Source organism: Orcinus orca, chromosome 10 (assembly GCF_937001465.1).
Source record: "Orcinus orca chromosome 10, mOrcOrc1.1, whole genome shotgun sequence".
Classification (NCBI taxonomy): domain Eukaryota; kingdom Metazoa; phylum Chordata; class Mammalia; order Artiodactyla; family Delphinidae; genus Orcinus; species Orcinus orca.
In genome coordinates, this window is record NC_064568.1 from 51,127,288 (window position 1) to 51,146,694 (window position 19,407).

The 19,407-nt window shown below is 38.6% G+C and overlaps 1 protein-coding gene and 1 long non-coding RNA gene across 51 annotated transcripts in view; both read left to right on the plus strand.

Annotated features, from left to right (window-relative positions):
- The window catches only part of CLASP2 (cytoplasmic linker associated protein 2), a 177,813-nt gene that overhangs the window by 93,797 nt on the left and 64,609 nt on the right, over positions 1-19,407 (plus strand). For 41 of the 50 annotated variants that reach the window (XM_033405513.2, XM_033405508.2, XM_033405511.2 and 38 more), the window contains 2 exons: positions 17,242-17,265; positions 19,366-19,383. The exons of 7 other annotated variants lie outside the window; for them this stretch is intronic. In XM_033405513.2, coding sequence (XP_033261404.1) covers positions 17,242-17,265; positions 19,366-19,383 — 42 coding nt within the window. The remainder of the gene's footprint in view (positions 1-17,241; positions 17,266-19,365; positions 19,384-19,407) is intronic. 2 more of the 50 variants (XM_049715847.1, XM_049715853.1) reach the window with 1 other exon arrangement.
- LOC125965607 (uncharacterized) lies at positions 9-16,137 on the plus strand. The gene is made up of 2 exons (XR_007479695.1): positions 9-1,846; positions 10,706-16,137. It is a non-coding gene; the product is annotated as an uncharacterized LOC125965607 (long non-coding RNA).

Sequence of the window (19,407 nt, forward strand, 5' to 3'; positions counted from 1 at the left end):
GACAGCTAACTATGGGAAAGTACAACATTTTCTCCCTGGTCTCAGGGAAGCAGTGAATCATCATCAATTTCAGTGATTGATGATGGTGATATATTTATCATTTCTATTTCATTCTTGCTAGTTAAGGATAGTCCATATGTTTTATATGATTCTGTCCTTGCAATGTAGTTCTGAGGTGTCTGAAATACCTTGTTTCTCTTTTCCCCCTGTTGTCCTCCTAACCATCTTAATCAAAGGAACAATTCTTTATTCCATGATTTGCATATAGAATTCTCAAAGTTCTGCACTACAGCCACATCCAGCTGCTGGATACTAAGGGAGTTTGGTGTTGTACCCAACTTCTCTATCCTCTTTCTCCTACTTCAGTTCCCTTACCAAGAAGTTAAAGCCTTTTGGAAATCTGGGAAAACTGCAAAGGTGAATCATAATCAAAGCTTAAAAATAAATAAAATACCTAGGAATAAACCCACCTAAGGAGACAAAAGACCTGTATGCAGAAAACTATTAGACACTGATGAAAGAAATTAAAGATTATACAAACAGATGGAGAGATATACCATGTTCTTGGATTGGAAGAATCAACATTGTGAAAATGACTATACTACCCAAAGCAATCTACAGATTCAGTGCAATCCCTATCAAACTACCAATGGAATTTTCCACAGAACTAGAACAAAAAATTTCACAATTTGCATGGAAACACAAAGGACCCCGAATAGCCAAAGCAATCTTGAGAAAGAAAAACGGAGCTGGAGGAATCAGGCTCCTGGACTTCAGAGTACACTACAAAGCTACAGTAATCAAGACAGTATAGTCCTGGCACAAAAACAGAAATATAGATCAGTGGAACAGGATAAAAAGCCCAGCGATAAACCCATGCACATATGGTCACCTTATTTTTATATAAAGGAGGCAAGAATATACAATGGAGAAAAGACAGCCTCTTCAATAAGTGGTGCTGGGAAAACTGGACAGCTACATGTAAAAGAACGAAATTGGAACACTCCCTAACACCATACACAAAAATAAACTCAAAATGGATTAAAGACCTAAATGTAGGCCAGACACTATAAAACTCTTAGAGGAAAACATAGGCAGAACACTCTATGACATCCATCATAGCAAGATCCTTTTTGACCCACCTCCTAGAGAAATGGAAATAAAAACAAAAATAAACAAATCAGACCTAATGAAACTTAAATGCTTTTGCACAGCAAAGGAAGCCATAAAAAAGATGAAAAGACAACCCTCAGAATGGGAGAAAATATTTGCAAATGAAGCAGCTGACAAAGGAATTATCTCCAAAATATACAAGCAGCTCTTGCAGCTCAATATCAAAAACACAACCCAATCGGACTTCCCTGGTGGTGCAGTGGTTGAGAGTCCGCCTGCCGATGCAGGGGACACGGGTTCATGCCCCGGTCCAGGAAGATCCCACATGCCGCGGAGCGGCTGGGCCCGTGAGCCATGGCCACTGAGCCTGCGCGTCTGGAGCCTGTTGCTCCGCAACGGGAGAGGCCACAACAGTGAGAGGCCCGCGTACCGCAAAAAAAAAAACAACAAAAAACAACGCAATCCAAAAATGGGCAGAAGACCTAAATAGACATTTCTCCAAAGAAGATATACAGATTGCCAACAAACACATGAAAAGGTGCTCAACATCACTAATCATTAGAGAAATGCAAATCAAAACTATAATGAGGTAATACCTCACACCGGTCAGAATGGCCATCATCAAAAAATCTACAAACAATAAATGCTGGAGAGGGTGTGGAGAAAAGGGAACCCTCTTGCACTGTTGGTGGGAATGTATATTGATACAGCCACTATGGAGAACAGTATGGAGGTTCCTTAAAAATCTAAAAATAGAACTATCATATGACCCAGCAATCCCACTGTTGGGCATATACCCTGAGAAAACCATAATTCAAAAAGAGTCATGTACCACAGTGTTCATTGCAGCACTGTTTACAATAGCCAGGACATGGAAGCAACCTAAGTGTCCATCAACAGATGAATGGTTAAAGAAGATGTGGCACATATATACAATGGAATATTACTCAGCCATAAAAAGAAACAAAATTGAGTTATTTGTAGTGAGGTGGATGGACCTAGAGTCTGTCATACACAGTGAATGAAGTAAGTCAGGAAGAGAAAAGCAAATACCGTACGCTAACACATATATATGGAATCTTAAAAAAAAAATGGTCCTGATGAACCTAGGGGCAGGACCGGAATAAAGACACAGACGTAGAGAATGGGCTTGAGGACACAGGGAGAGGGAAGGGTAAGCTGGGACGAAGTAAGAGAATAATATTGACATATATACACTACCAAATGTAAAACAGATAGCTAGTGGGAAGCAGCCGTGTAGCACAGGGAGATCAGCTCGGTGCTTTGCTACCACCTAGAGGGGTGGGACAAGGAGGGTGAGAGGGACACGCAGGAGTGAGGGGATATGGGGATATACGTATGCGTATAGCTGATTCACTTTGTTATACAGTAGAAAGTAACACACCATTGTAAAGCAATTATACTCCAATAAAGATGTTTAAAAAAAAAAACTTAAACATATATTCCCAAAGCTATTCAGGGTTTGTTTTTTATATCCATCAACCTTAAAAGTTTGAGATTGGTTATCCATATTATTTATCTCTGTTTTGTGCTTCATTTTTCTTTCTCTTGGGTAGTACTCAGGGAACACTAGGCAGGCAGATCATTGGAACACAATAGGAAGTGTAGAGATTCTAGGTGTGAATGAATGTTGTACATGATAAAGGTGGCATAACTGCATTCAATGAGGAAAGCATAAATTTACAGTAAATGGTGTTTAGACATATGGCTTTCAATTTGGTACAAAATTAAGTTAGAATCATGTTTCATACCATATAAAAATTTATTCCAGATAACTAAGAAGTTGAACAAAAATATAAAGCATCTTGACAAAAACCTAGTAGTTGAGTATTCATCTAATCTCAGATTGGAGAAGAAATTTTAAGCATAAAGAGCCAGAAAACCATGAGGGAAAATCCCTTAGGATCGAAATCTTAAATGTGGAAATATAAAATCAAGTGACTGAAAATTAAAAGGGAAAAAAATGTTGCCAAAACTACAAAAAAAGCTGAAATGTCAACAAGTTTCATAAGTCTGTGAGAAACAGATGAGCTTATTTTTATAGAAAAAAATTTTACATATATCAAGAAAAGCATATTTCAAAATTGCCCCCAAAACCCCCAAACAGATATTGGACCTCCACTGTAATCAAACAAATGCAAACTGAAAGACCGGTAAATGCAGCAAGAAAGTAAGGTTCGTGCCTACTATTCATAAAGAATGTGTTTAAAAGTGCTGATGTGAAGTAATCATGGAATACTTTATCTGAGTGGCATTTTAATAATACCCATGAAGCTTTTTTAAATGTTGAGAGTTTTGAGCCAGTAATTCAATGTTTATAGATAATTATGCCAAGAAATAAAAGGAATATTCGTTATGTTTCTAAAAATAGATGTATTAGCTTCAACCTTGATGTGTAACAGAGGGAGTGATTAAGTTATGGTATATCCTTACAGATACTATGCAGCCATTAACAAGTCATATTTTTTTTAATTTTAAAAAAAATTTTATTTATTTTTGGCTGCATTGGGTCTTTGCTGCTGCACGCGGGCTCAGTAGCTGTGGCACGCTGGCCCTAGAGCATTCGGGCTTCAGTAGTTGTGGCGCGTGGGCTCAGTAGTTGTGGCTTGAGGGTTCTAGAGCTCAGGCTCAGTAGTTGTGGTGCACGGGCTTAGTTGCTCCATGGCATGTAGGATCTTCCTGGACCAGGGGTCGAGCCCATATCTCCTGCATTAACAGGTGGATTCTTAACCACTGCGCCACCAGGGAAGCCCCAACAAGTCATATTTTTAGCAAAGATCAAATGATACGGCCTACCAAGCAATGTGTGATACTTTCACTATTTTGTATAAAATTATACATAGATGAAAAACTGGACAAAAATGGGTTTTTTTGTTTGTTTTTTTGTTAAGATTCATCTATGTTGTTGTATGTAGCTAAAGTTCATTTATTTATATTTCTATGTACAATATTCTATGGTATGAATATATCACAATTTAGTTTTCTGTTCTACTGTTAGTGGGCATCTTGGTTGTTTCCTGTTTTTTTATTATTATGAATAATACTCATGAACATTCTTATATATAGGACTGGACAGAGATGTTTACAAAGATGTCAACAATGGGTTGATTAGTGCTTTTAAATTTTCATAAAACTTTTCTGTGGTAGAAACATTACCTTCCTGGAAATGCATTATTATTTCAATATATGAAAACTAATCAATATAATATACCATATAGTAAAATAAAGGACAAAAATCACATGATCATCTTAGTAGATGCAGAACAGGCATTTGACAAATTTCAACACCCTTTCATGATAAAAATACTCAACAAACTAGTATAGAAGGGAACTTTCTGAACCTGATAAAGAACATCTATGAAAAATCCACGTATATACAGGTAGTATATACGTCATGATGAAGGACTGGATGCTTCCCCCAAAATCAGGAACAAGATAAGGATTTCCACTCTTGCCCTTCCTAACAGCATTATCATGGAAGTTCTAGCCAGGTCAGTTAGGCCAGAAAAAGAAATAAAAGGTATCCATATTGGAAAAGAACTGAAGCTATTTGTAGAAAACATGGTCTTATATATAGAAAATCCTAGGAAATTCACAAAAAAACGATTAGAGCTTATTAATAGTTCAGCAGAGTTACCAAAGATAAGATCAATATACAAAAATCAGTTGTATTTCTAAATGCTAGCAATGAGGGACTGCCCTAGTGGTATAGAATCCGCCTTACAACACCGGGGACACCGGTTCAATCCCTCGTCAGGGAACTAAGATCCCACATGCCGTGGGGCAACTAAGCCCGTGTGCCACAACTACAGAGCCCACTCACCCTGGAGCCTGCGCACCACAACTAGAGAAGAGAAAACCTGCACGCCACAACTAGAGAGAAGCTGGCACACCACAATGAAAGATCCCACATGCCTCAATGAAGATCCCATGTGGCACAACTAGAGAGGTGCCCGCACACCACAATAAAAGATCCCACATGCCTCAGTGAAGATCCCATGTGCCACAACTAAGACCCGACGCAGCCAAAAATAAATAAAATAAATAAACAGAAGATGGTGGAGTAGAAGGACGTGGACTCACTCCCTCTTGTGAGAGCACTGGAATCACAAATAACTGCTGAACAGTCATCAACAAGAAGACACTGGAACTCACCAAAAATGATACCCCACATCCAAAGACAAAGGAGAAGCTGCAATGAGATGGTAGGAGGAGCGCAATCACAATAAAATCAAATCTCATAACCACTTGGTGGTTGACTCACGAACTGGAGAACAATTATACCACAGAAGTCCACCCACTGGAGTGAAGGTTCTCAACCCCAAGTCAGCCTTCCCAACCTGGGGGTCCGGCAAAGGGAGGAGGAATTCCCAGAGAAACATACTTTGAAAGCTAGTGGGATTTGATTGCAGGACTTCGACAGGACTGGGGGAAACAGAGACTCCACTCTTGGAGGGCACACGCAGAGTAGTGTGTGCATCAGGATCCGGGGGAAGGAGCAGTGACCACATAGGAGACTTAACCAGACCTACCTGCTAGTGTTGTGGGGTCTCCTGCAGAGGCGGGGGGTGGCTGTGGCTCACTGCAGGGACAAGGACACTGGAAGCAGAAGTTCTGGGAAGTACTCTTCGGCATGAACCCTCCTGAAGTCCGCCATTAGCCCCACCAAAGAGCCTTTAGCCTCCAGTGCTGGGTCATCTCAGGCCAAACAACCAACAGGGAGGGAACTCAGCCCCACCCATCAGCAGACAAGCAGATTAAAGTTTTACTGAGCTCTGCCCACCAGAGCAACACCCAGCTCTACCCACCACCAGTCCCTCCCATCAGGAAGCTTGCACAAGCCTCCTAGATAGCCTTATCCACCAGCGGGCCAACAGCAGAAGCAAGAAGAACTACAATCCTGCAGCCTGTGGAATGAAAACCACATTCACAGAAAGATAAACAAAATGAAAAGGCAGAGGACTATGAACCAGATGAAGGAACAAGATAAAACCCCAGAAAAACAATTAAATGAAGTGGAGATAGGCAACCTTCCAGAAAAAGAATTCAGAATAATGATAGTGAAGATGATCCAGGACCTTGGAAAGGAAAAAGAATGGAGGCAAAGATCGAGAAGATGCAAGAAATGTTTAATAAACACCTAGAAGAATTAAAGAACAAACACCTAGAAGAATTAAAGAACAAACAAACAGAGATAAACAATACAATAACTGAAATGAAAAATACACTAGAAGGAATCAATAGCAGAATAACTGAGGCAGAAGAATGGATAAGTGACCTGTAAGGCAGAATGGTGGAATTTACTGCCACGGACCAGAATAAGAAAAAAGAATCAAAAAAAATGAAGACAGCCTAAGAGACTGGGACAACATTTAATGCATCAACATTCACATTTTAGGGGTCACAGAAGGAGAAGAGAGAAAAAAGGGACCTGAGAAAATGTTTGAAGAGATTATAGTCTAAAACTTCCCTAACATGGGAAAGGAAATAACCACCCAAGTCTAGGAAGTGCGGAGAGTCTCAGGCAGGAGAAACTCAAGGGGAAACATGCCAAGAAACATAGTAATCAAATTGACAAAAATTAAAAACAAAGAAAAATTATTAAAGGCAACCAGGGAAAAACAACAATTAACATACAAGGGAACTCCCATAAGGTTAACAGCTGATTCCTCAGCAGAAACTCTACAAGCCAGAAGGGAGTGACACGATATATTTAAAGTGATGAAAGGGAAGAACCTACAACCAAGATTACTCTACCTGACAAGGATCTCATTCAGATTTGATGGAGAAATCAAAAGCTTTACAGACAAGCAAAAGCTAAGAGGATTCAGCACCACCATACCAGCTCTACAGCAAATGCTAAAGGAGCTTCTCAAAGTGAGAAACACAAGAGAAGAAAAGGACTTACAAAAACAAACCCAAAACAATTAAGAAAATGGTAATAGGAACATACATATTGATAATTACCTTAAATGTGAATGGATTAAATGCTCCAACCAAAAGACATGGATACAAAAACAAGAACCATATATATGCTGTCTAAAAGAGACCCACTTCAGACCTCGGGACACATACAGACTGAAAGTGAGGGGATGAAGAAAGATATTCCATGCAAATGGTAAACAAAAGAATGCTGGAGTAGTAATACTCATATCAGATAAAATAGACTTTAAAATAAAGACTGTTACAAGAGACAAGGAAGGACACTACATAATGATCAAGGGATCAATGCAAGAAGAAGATATAACAATTATATACGCACCCAACATAGGCACATCTCAATATATAAGGCAAAAGCTAACAGCTATAAAAGAGGAAATCGACAGTAACACAATAATAGTGGGGGACTTTTAACACCTCACTTACACCAATGGACAGATCTTCCAAACAGAAAATTAATAAGGAAACACAAGCTTTAAATGACACAATAGACCAGATAGATTTAATAGATATTTATAGGACATTCCATCTGAAAACAGCAGATTACACTTTCTTCTCAAGTGCACACAGGACATTCTCCAGGATAGATCACATCTTGGGTCACAAATCAAGCCTCGGTAAATTTAAGAAAATTGAAATCATATCAAGCATCTCTTCCAACCACAATGCTATGAGAGAAGAAATAAATTACAGTTAAAAAAACGTAAAAAACACAAAACACATGGAGGCTAAACAATGCTAAATAACCAAGAGATCCCTGAAGAAATCAAAGAGGAAATCAAAAAATACCTAGAGACAAGTGACAACGAAAACATGACAATCCAAAACTTATTGGATGTTTATAGCAATACAGTCCTACCTCAAGAAACAAGAAAAATCTCAAATAAACAATCTAACCTTACCACCTAAAGGAACTAGAGAAAAAAGAACAAACAAAATACAAAGTTATTAGAAGGAAAGAAATTAAGATCAGAGCAGAAATAAATGAAATAGAAACAAAGAAAACAATAACAAAGATCAATAAAACTAAAAGCTGGTTCTTTGAGAAGATAAACAGCACTGATAAACCTTTAGCCAGACTCATCAAGAAGAAGAGGGAGAGGACTCAAATCAATAATATTAGAAATGAAAAAGGAGACGATACAGCGGACACTGGAGGAATACAAAGCATCATGAGAGACTGCTACAAGCAACTCTATGCCAATCAAATGCACAACCTGGAAGAAATGGACAAATTCTTAGAAAGGCATAACCTTCCAAGACTGAACAAGGAAGAAACAGAAAATATGAACAGACCAATCACAAGTAATGAAATTGAAATAAAATTGTAATAAAATCTTCCAGCAAACAAAAGTCCAGGACCAGTTGGCTTCACAGGTGAATTCTGTGAAATATTTAGAGGAACGGTAACACCCATCCTTCTCAAACTCTTCCCAAAAATTTGCAGAGGAAGGAACACTCCCAAACTCATTCTACGAGGCCACCATCACCCTGATACCAAAACCAGAGAAAGATGTCACAAAAAAAGAAAACTACAGGCCAATATCACTGATGAATATAGATTCAAAAGTCCTCAACAAAATTCTCACAAACAGAATCCAACAACACATTAAAAGGATCATACACCATGATCAAGTGGGATTTATCCCAGGGATGCAAGGATTCTTCAATGTATGCAACTCAATCAATGTGATACACCATATTAACAAATTGAAGAATAGAAACTGTATGATCATCTCAATAGATGCAGAAAAAGCTTTTGACAAAGTTTAACACCCATTTATGATAAAAGCTCTCCAGAAAGAGGGCATAGAGGGAACCTACCTCAACATAATAAAGGCCGTATACGACAAACCCACAGCAAACATCATTCTCAATGGTGAAAAACTGAAAGCATTTCCTCTAAGATCAGGAGCAAGACAAGGATTTCCAGTCTCACCACTCTTATTCAGCATAGTTTTGGAAGTCCTAGCCATGGCAATCAGAGAATAAAAAGTAATAAAAGGAATACAAATTGAAAAAGAAAAACTGTCACTGTTTGCAGATGACATGACATGATACTATACATAGAGAATCCTGAAGGTGCCACCAGAAAACTACTAGAGGTAATCAATGAATTTCGTAAAGTTGCCGGATACAAAATTAACGCACAGAAATCTCTTGCATTCCTATACTCTAACAACGAAAATCAAAAGAGAAATTAAGGAAACAATCGCATTCACCACTGCAACAAAAAGAATAAAATACCTAGGAATAAACTTACCTAAGGAGGTAAAAGACTGTACCTAGAAAACTATAAGACACTGATGAAAGATATCAAAAATGACGCAAACACATGGAGAGATATACCATGTTCTTGGGTTGGAAGAATCAATATTGTGAAAATGACTGTACTACCCAAAGCAATGTGTAGATTCAGTGCAATCCCTATCAAATTACCAATGGCATTTTTTACAGAACTAGAACAAAAAATCTTAAAATTTGTATGGAGACACAAAAGGCCCCAAATAGGCAAAACAATCTTGAGGGAAAAAAATGGAGCTAGAGGTATCAGACTCCCTGACTTCAGACTATACTACAAAGCTACAGTCGTCAAGACAATATGGTACTGGCACAAAAACAAATATAGATCAATGGAGCAGGATAGAAAGCCCAGAGATAAACCCATGCACCTATGGTCAACTAATCTATGACAAAGGAGGCAAGGATATACAGTGGAGAAAAGACAGTCTCTTCAGTAAGTGGTGCTGGGAAAACTGGATAGCTGCATATAAAAGAATGAAATTAGAACACTCCCTAACACCATACACAAAAATAAACTCAAAATGGATTAAAGACCTAAATGTAATACCAGAAGTATAAAACTCTTAGAGGAAAACATACGCAGAACACTCTATGACATAAATCACAGCAGGGTCCTTTTTGACCCACCTCCTAGAGAAATGGAAATAAAAAACAAAAATAGGGCTTCCCTGATGGCACAGTGGTTGAGAGTCTGCCTGCCAATGCAGGGGACACGGGTTCGTGCCCCGGTCCGGGAAGATCCCACATGCCGTGGAGCGGCTGGGTCTTTGAGCCATGGCTGCTGAGCCTGCACGTCCGGATCCTGTGCTCTGCAACGGGAGAGGCCACAACAGTGAGAGGCCCGCGTACCGCAAAAAAAAAAACAACAAAAAAAAACAAATGGGACCTAATGAAATTTAAAAGCTTTTGCATAGCAAAGGAAAGTATAAATAAGACGGAAAGACAACCCTCAAAATGGGAGAAAATATTTGCAAATAAATCAATGGACAAAGAATTAATCTCCAAAATATATAAACAGCTCGTGCAGCTCAATATTACAAAAACAAACATCCCAATCAGAAAATGGGTAGAAGACCTAAATAGACATTTCTCCATACAAGACATGCAAATGGCCAAGAGGCACATGAAAAGCTGCTCAACATCACTAATCATTAGATAAAATGCAAATCAAAACTACAATGAGGTATCACCTCACAGTGGTTAGAATGGGCATCATCAGAAAATCTACAAACAGCAAATGCTGGAGAGGGTGTGGAGAAAAGGGAACCCTGTTGCACTGTTGGTGGGAATGTAAATTGAAACAGCCACTATGGAGAACAGTATGGAGGTTCCTTAAAAAACTAAAAATAGAATTACCATATGACCCAGCAATCCCACTACTGGGCATATACCCTGAGAAAACCATAATTCAAAAAGACACATGTGCCCCAGTGTTCGCTGCAGCACTGTTTACAATAGCCAGATCATGGAAGCAACCTAAATGCCCATCGACAGACAAATGGATAAAAAAGATGTGGTTCACATATACGATGGAATATTACTCGGCCATAAAAAGGAACGAAATTGGGTCATTTGTAGAGACGTGGTTGGACCTAGAGACTTTCATACAGAGTGAAGTAAGTCAGAAAGAGAAAAACAAATATCGTATACAAACTCATATATGTGGAATCTAGAAAAATGGTACAAATGAACTGGTTTGCAAGGTAGAAATAGAGACACAGATGTAGAGAACAAACATATGGACACCAAGGGGGAAAGCAGGGGACGGTGGTCGTGGTGGTGATGGGATGAGTTGGGAGATTGGGATTGACATATATACACCAATATGTATAGGATAACTAATAAGAACTGGCTGTATAAAAAAAATAAAGGTAGTTGATGGAGTCAGAAAAAAAATAATAAACCTTTACAAAAAATGCTAGCAATGAACAATCTGAAAATAAAGTTAAAAAGCAATTCCAATTACAATAGCCTCAAAAAGAATAATACATTGTACATAGGAATTGATAAAACAAAAGAAGTGTAAGACTTCTCTAGGATGAACCACTCTTATGTTTCTCCTTTACTCTTACACTCATAATATTGCTGACACCAGATGTGTGGGATTTTCGCATCCAGCAATTCTTAGACAACACCTAGATGTCCTAAAATTCAATTCAGTTGTGGCCCTAACCATAGTTAACACAGACCTTACAGGTTAAGGGCTTAGCCTGTCACGACCCCCGCCCCCACTCACCCCCACCTCAGACATCAATTGCAAGTCCATGTTGTTACCGGTGCTTCTGACCAACTGGCTGTAAGTCACAGGTTCCCTTGCCCCCTCCTTGAGTTAAATTAATTTGCTAGAGTGGCTCACAGATCTTGCGAAAACAGTCTGCTTACTAGATTACTGGTTTATTACAAAGGATATTAAAGGATATGAATGAGAAGCCAGATGAAGAGATACAGGGGGTGAGGTCTGGAAAGGTCTCAAGCCCAAGAGCTTCTTTCCCTGTGGAGTTGCAGTGTGCCACTCTCCCAGCATATGGGTGTGTTCACCAACCCAGAAACTCTCTTGTGCTTTTGGCATTTTTATGGAGGCTTCATCACATAGTCATAATTGATCATTAACTTAGTCTCCAACCTCACAACTCTTCCCAAGAGGATGGAGGATGGGGCTGAAAATTCCAAGCTTTTAATCATGGTTTCATCTTTCTGGTGACCATCCCCCATCCTGAGGCTGTCGAGGAGACCACCAGGAAATGCCTTATTAGAACAAAAGACACTCCTATCACCCAGGAAATTCCAAGGGATTTAGGAGCTCTGTCAGGTACCAGGGTCAAGGAGCAAATATTAGAGAAAAAGGTACACCAAGTGCTCTTACCACTTGAGAAATTACAAGGGTTTTAGGAGCTCTGTGCCAGGAATTGGGCTCATATATATGTTTTATTTCACACTTGTGCACTAAAAACTACAACATATTGTTAGAAGAAGTTAAAGCTCTAAATAACTGGAAAGACACACAGGTTATTTAAAGACTTAATATTAAGATGGGAAGTTGACATACAGATTCAATGCAATCCCTATCAAAAGTCCAGCTGCCTTTTTATAGAAATTGACAAACTGTTCCTAAAATCCAAATGACAAAGCAAAGTTTCCGGAATAGATGAAACGATCTTGAAAAAGAAGACCGAACTTGGGGTACTCACACTTCCCAATTTCAAAATTTACTTCAAAGCTACAGTAATCAAGTCTGTGTGGTACTGGCATAAAGATAGACATACACACCAATGTAATAGAATTGAGAGTCCAGAAATAATCCCGTATATCTATGGTCAGTTGATTTCCAACAAGGGTGCCAAGACCATGCAGTAGGCAAGAATTCTTTTCAGCAAATGTTGCTGGAACAACTCAAAAGCCAGGGGCCAAGGAATGAATTTGGACCCCTACCTCATATCATATCCAAAAAATTAACTCAAAATGGATTAAAAACCCAAATGTAGGGCTTTCCTGGTGGCACATTGGTTGAGAGTCCGCCTGCCGATGCAGGGGACATGGGTTCGTGCCCCGGTCCGGGAAGATCCCACATGCCATGGAGCGGCTGGGCCCGTGACCCATGGCTGCTGAGCCTGTGCGTCTGGAGCCTGTGCTCCACGATGGGAGAGGCCACAGCAGTGAGAGGCCTGCGTACCGCAAAAAAAAAAAAAAAAAAAAAAACCCAAATGTAAGAGCTAAAACTATAAAATGCTTAGAAGAAAACACAGGTGTAAATCTTCATAACCTTGAATGATGCAATGTTTTCTTAGATACTACACCAAACACAAGCAACCAAAGAAAAGCTAGATAAATTGGACTTCATCAAAATTAAAAACATTGTGCTTCAGAGGGCACCATCAAGAAAGTGAAAAGACAACACACAAAATGAGAGAAAACATTTGCAAATCACATATCTGATTAGGGACTTAACATCTCAAGTATATAAAGAACTCATAACTCAGTAACAAAAAGGCAATTCTATTTATAAATAAGCAAAGGATTTGAATACATACTTCTTTAAAGACAATATACAAATTGCCAATAAAAGCACATGAAAAGATGCTCAACGTCCTTAGATATTAGGGAAGTGCAAATCAAAAGCACAATGAGATACCTCTTCACACCTGCTAGGCTGTTATCCAAAGAATGGACAATAACAAATGCTGGTGAGGATATGGAGAAATTGAAACCCTCATACACTGCTCCTGGAATGTAAGTGGAGCTACTATATGAACAGTTTGGCAGTTTCTCAAAAAGTGAAACATAGAGTTAGCATGTGACCCAGTGGTTCCACTCCTAGCTGTATACCCAAGACATGTGAAACATATGTTCTCATTAAAACATGTACACAAATGAATGTTCATAGCAACATTATTCATAACAGCCCAAAAGTGAAAACAACCCAGATGTCCATCAGCTGGTGAATGGTTAGGGAGGTATGTGCATACAATGAAGCAGAATATTACTCAGCCATAAAAAGGAGCACATTACATAAAAGTGAAATACTAACCCATGCTCTAAGAGGGGTGGAACTCGAAAGCATTATAAAGTTAGACACAAACAGCCACATACTGTATGATTCCATTTACATGAAATGCCTAGAATACGTGAACCCACAGAAACAGAAAGTAAATTAGTTGTTGCCAGGGGTTGGGAGTTGGGAAAATAGGGAATGACATCAATGGGTATAAGATTTCTTTTTGGGGTGATGAAAATGTTCTGGAATTAGATATTTATGAGGGTTGTTAAGTCTTGTGGATATATTAAAAACACTGAATTGTATACTATGAAAGAGTAAATTTTATGGTACATGACTTACACATTAATTTTTTTAAGTGGGGAAAATGGAAAACAGAAATACAACATTCATCCTGAGTCTTAAAAATAAAACATTATATTTAGTATCCATTATTTTTTAGTACCAGAGGAAAATACTGAATTTGAAATGTTTTAATATGAACTCGAAAGCCATTTGCAGCAATTCTTTTTTTTTAATTTTTGAACGCGCCACGCAGCTTGTGGGATCTTAGTTCCCCAACCAAAGATTGAACCCAAGCCCTCGGCTGAAAGCGCAGAGTCCTAACCACTGGACTGCCAGGAAACTCCCAGCAGCAATTTTTTTTTTTTCATAAGAAAGTCATAATAGTGCCATGAGATTGCTTAATTTGTTTCTTTTGGTTCTTTAAGGTTTGAATGGCATGTTTGCTTCTTTACAGAAGGGAAAGGTGTCCCTCTATCCTCTTTTCTTCATCTGGCCCAGGTTCACACTCAGGCACAATGAGATACTTGTCTGTGCCTCTCTCCAGGGCTTAGAGAATAGATTTTCTCATTCTTTCTATTTCTGTCTTTTTTTCTTTTTCTTCCCTCCCTCCCTCCCTCCATCCGCCCCTCCCCCCTTCCTTCCTTCCTCCCTTTTTCTTTCTAAACCCCCTTCCCCCCCTTCCTCAACTTTCTTATACAGATGTGACTTGTGTATTCTTTGTTTTCTTCTCTTTGAGCCTTGTTTATCATGGCTGAACATTTATGGATCCGGAGATATATGCCTCTATATTGAAAGAGTCTCTCAGTGTATTGGTAGGTTGCTAAAGGATGAGCAGCTAAAAGCTCGTTGAGTTTTATGCATTTTGAGTTTGAAATCCCTGAGACATCAAACTGGAAGTGTTCGGAGGCATAGTAGTATATGAAAGAATTACATACAGTGGTAGAGAACTCAGGAGAGAGATCTGTGCTTGAGATTAGATTTGGAAGTCATTAGAGGATTGTTCTTACTGTAATCTTCTGTAATTAAGGTACTGTAATCTTTCAATATTAAACTCAATACATTACTTAAAGCAGTTGCCACAGGATTTTTCGTCCACTGAAGTGCTGAATCCTTTGGCAACGGGGATATGATGAGTGTTTTGAGGTTTACCCTTGAAAACTTTATCCTGAAGAGTAAGCTTGGTATGATGGGAGACAGGAATTTCTGTTAAGGAAACCTTGATATATCTATGCATATTTATGAATATTTGTTCTCAACAACTAGGTCTGTGGGATTGCTTAAATGAAAAAGAAAATAAATGTTTTCAGTTGGAGTCATGTGGACAGAAGTCAGATTTCAGTTGATTGAGGAAGAAGTTGGAAGGAGAATCTGTATAAATTATTCCTAGGCTTAGCGGTTGAGAGGAGATGAAAGAAGATTGTAGGAATTATCCGTTGTTAAAGGTTAATGAACTTCTTGTTTTTTAAAATTGAGGGAGTTGAATATGTTTGCATACTAAGATGGTAGAGTCAGTAGAGAAGGAAAAGTAAAAAATGGAAGAATAAAAGGAAATTGTTTACGGTCAAAGTTCTTATGAGAGACATGAGGAATAGGATGTATAGAGAAGAGCTGGGGAGTTAGCCTTGGATGTGGAAGGGTCATCAGTTTCACTGAGGTAGAAGGGAAAGAAATGAAGGAGGTAGATTCAGATATATTTTGGGCGGGTGTGCATTAAGAGCCATGTAATGGGGAGGTAGCTATGTCTTCATGTTTGAGGAATCAGAGTCAGGACACTGAGCTAATAGAAAGCAGGGTGTCTGAGAGGTGGCTTGAGGTTTGGAATAGCAGTTCAGGAGGCACAAGAGGAGGGGCTCTCTTCCGGGCTTCCTGCAACCACCCACACATTGAGAAACTCACCAGAGAACTCACTGGACTGTTAGCTGTACTCATGGCTGAGGTTTATTATAGCAAAAGGACACACAGCAGGATCAGCAAGGGAAAAAGACTCATCCGGTAGTCTGGAGTCCAGGCACAGGCTTTCAGAGTTATCCTTCCCAGAGGCGAAAATGACAGGCTGCACAGAACATGCTCCTTCCTCCAGCAATGAGTGTAGAACATGTGCATAGTGTTTCTGTCCAGAGAAGCTTCCTTAAGACTCAGAGTCCAGGGTGAGGGTAAAAGGGCGGTCATTATGCAAGCACTCTGCTGCACAACCAGCCACAATTACCAGAATTCCGTACTCCGAAAAAGATAACAGGTATTCCCCATAAATCACATTGTCTGCAAAAACAATTCAGGCAAGTTGGTATAGCAGGAGTTCAATACCCCGTTCCCAACACTCAAACACACAAAACAACCTCATCATTGATAAAATTAGGATCCAAAACTAAATTCCCAAAGGCCAGCTAAGGGCTAGCCCTGTAACTAGGCTCTTCTTAAGAGTATCAGACCTGGTTTATTAACACTTTTCTGCACAGTCACTAAAGGCCAAGCCTGATAATTACCCCAGTTTCTAGTAGTGCCAGTATGCATGACTTCTTGGTTTTGTAATTTTCTCTATTGGGGACCTCAAAGTAGCGGGGTAGAGAAATTTAGTTGTTAGATTTATCCATATTTCAGGTCTTAAAGGGACTGAAAGTACTAAGAAAGGATGGGGTGAGGAAGCAGCAACGCAGTAGACAGAGGATAATGATGAGACAGCTAAATTTAGAGCAGAATTTGGGGGTGTGCTCTAGCCTATAGAGGAAAAGAGAAAGCAGGGCAAGGTGACTCTTAGATTACAAGAAACTCAACAGACCCAAGCAAATGGTTTGTCTGATGGTGCAGGGGTCCAAGGTTGGGACATGGGCTTCTCTAACTTATTTAGCTAGTGAAAATCAGACTTATTGTCAATTCAATTCTATATATTTTTTTTGGGGGGGGTATTTTTATCTCACAAAGAAACCTCGTCTTGTTTAATCTCCTAGTATGTTTTAGTTGAAAACAAGCTTCATATATACGTGTGTGCTATGAATTCTGTGTTCTTAAAAATAATGTTTTCCAGGGGTTATAAAATCCTTTTCTAATATACTAAGTTTTGTTCTGTTCTTTGCTTGCTCTTTCATCAGAGGATACTTCTGACAAGATGGATGGTAAGAACTTCCTTTTCTAATACACCTAAAAAATTTTATGGCTCTTGGATTCTACATGATACCTTTGTTCATTCTCTTAAGTTCTGAAAATAGGCTGCTTATTTGGCAGCACTCTTAATGTGAAAATGGCTACGTAATTCTCTGATTGAATTTTGGGTTAGACATATCCATTTTGGGTTTCTCAGTTTACTCAAGTACTAGGTTACTGTTTGTTATAAGTTAAATCAATTTTCTTAATTTTTTATACCTGAGCTTTTAGAATATTCTTGATTTCTTAAGTCTTTCTCTGAAATACTAGATTCAGAAGAAGGGAAAGGAATCTCATAAGTCACTTGATTCAGTTCTGTAGTTTAATAACTCTGATACAGAGAGAGACAAATGACATATTTTACAGATTCATATGGTTATTTATGAAAATGAAATGCAAGTCACAGATGCTGTCTTTCAGAGAGTGAGTTTTAAATTAACATTTAATCAAAATTGAACTTACTTTGAGCTATGCCTTTTTTTTTTTTTTTTTTTGGTGGTACGCGGGCCTCTCACTGTTGTGGCCTCTCCCGTTGCGGAGCACAGGCTCCGGACGCGCAGGCTCAGCGGCCATGGCTCACGGGCCCAGCCGCTCCGTGGCATGTGGGATCTTCCCGGACCGGGGCACGAACCCGTGTACCCTGCATCGGCAGGCGGACTCTCAACCACCGCACCACCAGGGAAGCCCTGAGCTATGCCTTTTTAATTTCAGTATTTAGTTTATCTTTAGTTGCTTGATCCAGTGTGGTAATTTTTATCTGTATGGTATTCTTGTCTAACACTAGACTGTGTATTATCCACACTTGCCCTTCACTTCATCAGATACCATAATGTTATCTAAGAACTTGAGCTTTTTTATAAGAACTTGTAAGAAGATCCTGAATCTGTAAGTCACAGTATGAGATCTAGGGAAAATGGAAAACTATGTTTTTCTGTCAATTATTACATAAACTCTGAAATTGGTATGTCTTCCATTCTGATGAAATGGAAGATTTATTTAATCTTGGGTTGGGTACATGAGTGTTACTTATAATTAGTCTCTGTGCTTCTGTGTGTGTTTAATGTATTTCATAAATTTAAGAAATTATTAAATGAAAGAAAACCTAACCAAGAGATAGTTTCTATATTTCAAACCATTCAATATCACTTCTAACACTGAGATTCTAGATCCTTTAAAAACAAATTATTCTCACATTCCAGATCAAAATGTTTTCTTTTTTGGGTCAGAAACATCAGCCTATTTGAGGAATCACCTGTGTTATGTGATGTGTTACTCTCACTGATGTTTAATCCTGTTTTTTAAAAAAAAAATCTATATACACACACACGGAGAAACATCTGTTATTGCCCTATAGTAGTAGTGAGTTTTTTTTTTTTGGCCATGCCGTGCAGCTTGTGGGATCTTAGTTCCCTGACCAGGGATTGAACCCGGGCCCTCAGCAGTGAAAGTGTGGAGTCCTAACCACTGGAGTGCCAGGGAATTCCATTTACTTGATCATTTTTGCTAGTTTTCATTGACATCTTAGGGAGTACAAGAATTTTTGAATAAATAGCTAATGGATTGATAGGTCTTTGTAATGCTTTGGTGAAAATACTGGGTTAATGAGACCTAGGTCATGGATTTGATTCCCATGTTTGTCAGTTAGTTTTCTAGTTCTTTTATGGACTACCTTTTGAAAATGCACAGAAAGAATTCTTACATTGGAAAGATCTATAAAAATCTTCATTTTGGAGAGAGCAATGAAAGTTGCATCTTTCTTGAGTAATTAATTTCTCTAATTTTCTTCACCATTTAAAATTTTAAGTATGAAGTATAGCAGATAAACGTGTTTGTTACAGAATTTTGCTATTTTTAATTGTCTAGTTTTAACCTTTTTTGTGCTATGAGTCATTAGGTACCTCAAATATTCTTTTATCTCAAAATGAATCTTTTAAAAGCTAATTTAAGGCTATCAAACTAGAAATTTTTTCTTTTGCCCTTTTGTTTTCATTGGGTGGGAGGCACGAGGAAGGTTTTAACATCAGCATTGGCAGACTTTGTTGAAATGTTATTGTTTTATTTCTCTTATTTAGGAACAGCATCTGAAGATGGTAAGAATTATACATTTTGTTAGT